General features: G+C 35.2%; 1 protein-coding gene across 1 annotated transcript; it reads right to left on the bottom strand.

Annotated features, from left to right (window-relative positions):
* Positions 1-386: 386 nt before the first annotated feature.
* On the bottom strand, positions 387-3,792 carry LOC128021582 (VIP peptides-like). The gene is made up of 4 exons (XM_052608900.1): positions 3,716-3,792; positions 1,779-1,880; positions 868-972; positions 387-700 (listed from the first exon to the last, which is right to left on the bottom strand). The coding sequence occupies exons 1-4, from the start codon at positions 3,790-3,792 to the stop codon at positions 559-561; spliced, it is 426 nt and encodes a 141-aa protein (XP_052464860.1). The 3' UTR covers positions 387-558.
* Positions 3,793-4,879: the final 1,087 nt, after the last annotated feature.

Here is a 4,879-nt window from a genome sequence, read left to right as displayed (position 1 = left end):
GATGCCTTATTACATTGGAATGCATCCACCAAAGTCAGCATTTTATAGTTTTCAGGTGCAGCCACAGTCTTTAGATCCTACATTTTTAAAGTTCTGGTGTTCAATCGGAGTTCATTTTTTGGTTGCTTGCTTGGTATTTTAACTCTGTTTTCATGGCATTTAAGCTTTGGAAATCACAGGGATACTCAATTTTGTTTCAGTGATTACAGGCGTTCACAAAATTATTCACTACACACAATATTTAATCTTGTTGCTTTGAGGTTCTACTTTGGAGCTTGTATTTTCTATAGTCTTTCTAAAGTGTTTGAAATTGTACAACCACTATACAACCATATGTACTTGCTAAGTTGTGGATGTCAAATACATTTAAACAGTTGTGTATTTTTAGGTAGGGACTCCTGATTTCTGTGGCAGACCTTCTGGACATTGGCTGTAAAAATACACAGTGCACAGAAAAGTTTACGAAGGCTGAACTTAGATTTAATAATCCAGTGTGAAATGTGGCAAATGTAAGTATAAAGATTGTTCACAGTTTATTGACTAATGATTAATCTTTAATCATTGTGTAACTACTGAGAACTTAAGTCGTTGTGGTTCTCTGTAACTTTGTTCTCTTTCAATTACATCCATATCCACATCTTGATTGAAGGTGTCTCCATATATGCCAGAGTGGCGTTTCACATAGTTTTGAGTTTCTGGTCTGTTGACAGAGAGAGAGAGAGATTTAAATACCGTGGCACACCATTATTCAATTAAAGCAGAATGAGTGGGGAAAGGTGGATCAGAGGGGCTATAACAAAAGTATTTAATTAAAAACATTAAATGATTTAGTTATATTTGTATAAAAATATCTAAACAAATACATACCCAAGTCTTTTGCCCATAACAGTTTGAAGGAATTTTCTGGCAGATATTTGACCAAGAACTTTTCGGTAGCTGTTGGTAAAGATGGCGTCAGCATGTCTCCCAAACCTAAAAAGGGTGTTTAAACATCATATTATGTCAGAATTAGATTACTTTATTTTAAGTCAGATTAGACCATTTCTGACCAAGGATGGTATTAGGGTTCAACCACTTGGATAGCCCAATGTACACAGCAAGAATTTTGCGGCAGTTAACAGAATTGTCACATTGCTTGTTGGGCCAGTTCTGCATTTTTATTTAATCTTGCATTTAGTTGAGCTTTATTAAAATTGCAATAATTTTTAAACTTATTGCAATAAGTTAAGGGCGGCAGTGGCTCAGTGGTTCATGTAGGTTGTCTACAAACCGGAAGGTTGGTGGTTCGACCTCTGGCTCCACCTGACAAAGTGTCGAGGTGTCCTTGAGCAAGACACCTAACCCCAGCTGCTCCCGACGAGCTGGATGGCGCCTTGCATGGCTGACATCGCCGTCGGTGTATGAATGACTGTGTGAATGGGTGAATGTGAGGCAATTTGTAAAGCGCTTTGGATGGCCATGTGGTCTGTTGAAAGCGCTATATAAATGCAGTCCATTTACCATTTTAAACATTTAGAAGCATCAGTAAAAATGTGCTCACAATATAGGCTGTAATCATTGTATGCAGTATGGCATATAACTTTATATCACCATTTAAGTGTTTTGATAGTTGTCTTGGCAAATTAAAAAGCTATAAAAAATTGTTAATTAACTACACATGATGTACACATATTTTAGTATATACTGTATGTATGACACGTTTGTAGTAGGGCCAGTGACAATGTCAAGGCAGGGTGTTATTGTGGAGTGCTAGATGAATAAATGAATGAATGACTGACCTAAACTCAGCATCTGGTGTTTGGGATGAAGTGTCTGCTGGCAACTGCATTGGATCCTCAATAGAGGAGGTCATCAGTATCGCAGCCGCTCTCTGACCGAACCTAACAAACACATCAAGCAGTGTTTATCACTTATAAGATGTGAAGATACCCATAGGATTAGGTAGAACATAGAACAATCAAAATGCAGTGTGCTTTGGAGACATTTTCAGACAGGACACTTTCAAAGACAAAACCACCACTGAACATTTGAAAACAGATAGCCTACAGTGCATTAAATACACATTAAATTGTAGTGAAGCATGTGCACAATGAGGCATGTTATCACATTATATGGGTTAAAGCCATCTCAAATCTGGGATGTATTGACACTCAAAAATAACTTCATGATGAGATATAGCCAGATTAATTTTTCACTCAAAAATGCAAAAAATTACATAAATATCAAACCATTGTTTTGACTGCAAGAAAATTCTATGAAATCCTAGTATTTTAATTATTTGATAGCATGTCCTGCCTGACATTTATATATAAAAAATAACATTATTAAAAAAGATTAGTTAATGAGATACTGTGTGTCCATCATAACCAAAGACTGGGTTATGACTTTGACAACTAGTCCCAGTTAACACAGTTTTTAAACAAAAATGTTGTTAGCTTACATATTTCTTGTAGCAAGGGAGATAATTAAATAAGATGATTGCAAAAAGCTGTGGACTCACATCAAGTATCTGTAGTTCATAAGGAGAAACCCTGACCCTAGTTAGCACAACAAAAGAAGAGCTCAGTCTCTATCAATAATGACAATGTGTGACAGACTCTGAACGTATGCTCAGAAGCAGCACGCAGACTTTCACTCTTCTCATAGGCAGCTGTTCTTTGTTAATACCATTCACATCTTTCTCTCTGCCTGTGTGTTTGTAGAGGCGTATAACCATATTAGTGTAAAAATGAGTCATACACTGTTAATCGTATCCCAACAAGTGCTGCAAATGTCATGTTCTGAGAAAATCAGAATGCTATGAGAATGGTTTGCTGTTACATAATACTGTTGATGATTTCAAGTAGTTTCTCATTTAAGAGGATTTGTAATTATGAATGATGTAACTGTTATATGTTATGTTTGCTGCAAAGAACTGCATGTTTCAGACGTAACAACACATTTGTGTCAAGGTCAGAGGAAAACTGAGCCTGATTTCTCCCAAAGTTTTTTTCTCCATTCTGTCACCGATGGAGTTTTGCTTCCTTGTCGTGTCACCTCTGGCTTGCTTAGTTAGCGACACTTAATATCTAGCGATATCGTCGTCTTGATTGCACGATATTATTTAATGAATTCAATGATGAACTGCCTTTAACTGAAAATTTTGTTAACTATTGTGATTTTGCATTATTGACTATTTTCCTAATACTTTAAAGTGCTTTGACACAATCTGTATTGTTAAAAACACTATAAAATAAAGGTGACTTGACTTGACATTTAATAAGGCTCAAGTTACCACTTAAGTTTAGGAATAACTTTTCTAAAGTAATTACACAATTACAGAATGAATTAACACACTTACTTAAGTTTATTGGTGGTAGTCAATTAAGGTCACAGTGATAATTACTTAGGAAAGTGCAAAGACATTTTGCTGACTCAGAACCCAGAAGAAAGATTCACAGGGTTGGGCATGAGAACTGCATGCAGCCAGTGCAATAAACTGAATTGTGCATAATGTAAGACAACTAAGACTATAGGGAGTTATAGGGAGGCTGGAAGGACAGCAGATTGTCCTTACAGTGGCAAACTGCATGTAACCTTGTGTTCCCCAGACTTCTTCAAAAACTTTAAAATACTTTGTTGGAAAAGCATGCATGAAATTGCATGGGATGCATGAAAAAGAAAACAAATAAAAAAATAAAATAATGTAATGAAAGTTGGTTTTGGTCTGTCTTACCTCAGTGGATAGACTGGGGAAGATGTCGCTGAAAGTAACAGGCAGCAGAACAATAGCATGGCAACTCTCTGCATCATTCTCACTAAAAACACAGTTAACATAATGTTTGACATCCTCTGAAGCTATATATATATATATATATATATATATATATATATATATATATATAAAGAATATGAAAAAGTTTCATTCAGAACTAAAAAGTATTTTACATTGAACATTCCCAGATTTTAGATTTGAAGAACACAATAAACTGATAAACAGATCTGAAGAATGTATTAACTAACATCAAGCAGCTTTAAGCCTCTAAAGAAATATAGGCAGCCAAAAAAGTTTTCTGTACTACAAACAACCATCCAACCTTTATTTTGACTTTCAAATGTAAAATAATTCTTAATTCCTAAGAAAAATAGCCTGATAGAATTTGATAGAATGAGAAAAATGTAAGAGATTACCTTGTATGATTGGTGATGTGCTCCTCAGTCTACTGAACAAAGACATGAGATGTTGTCGCTCTCACTCAGGGTTTGGTTTCATTCTTCGTGATGCTGAATAAGAGAATTAAATAAGACTCAGATAGGCATTTTGTACCCCCTTCCCTTCCCCTCCCTCTCTCTACCCCCCCCCCCCCCCCCAACTCTCTCTCCCTCTTTCTCTCTCTCTCTCTCTCTCTCACTAATTAGACTTGTGATTTTTTTTTCTCATCTACATTTGTTCCAAACCTGTATGCTTGAATGAATCTTCACGAAACACCTTTCCATGCAAGTATATAGTGACCATTTTTAGCTCCAAATAAAAAATTACTTTACACAACATATACTACACAACACTGCACTGCACACACTAATAGATTCTAAGTTATACATTTTTAAATGTATTTTTAAATCGGTTTCTTCAGTAATTCCATCTCTGCAGTTGCTTTTGTCATTATACAGTCAATAATAATAATCATAATAAATGTTAATTACAACGTATTATATTCAAACATAAACAGAGATTCAATCAAAAACTTGTTTTCATAATTCTTGTATATAGTCTATGAATATAATGTACAGCATGGACTTGTGTGGCTGGTAATAATTTTTGGTTTAGTATCTTTTGTAAATTTGGTCTTCATCCTGTAGTTATAAAAGTTTTACAAAGATGAAGCACATGATTCCAAGA

This window comes from Carassius gibelio, chromosome A10 (assembly GCF_023724105.1).
Source record: "Carassius gibelio isolate Cgi1373 ecotype wild population from Czech Republic chromosome A10, carGib1.2-hapl.c, whole genome shotgun sequence".
Taxonomy (NCBI): domain Eukaryota; kingdom Metazoa; phylum Chordata; class Actinopteri; order Cypriniformes; family Cyprinidae; genus Carassius; species Carassius gibelio.
The sequence above is the reverse complement of the archived record's forward strand: the minus strand, read 5'-3'. Positions and strand labels throughout refer to the sequence as shown.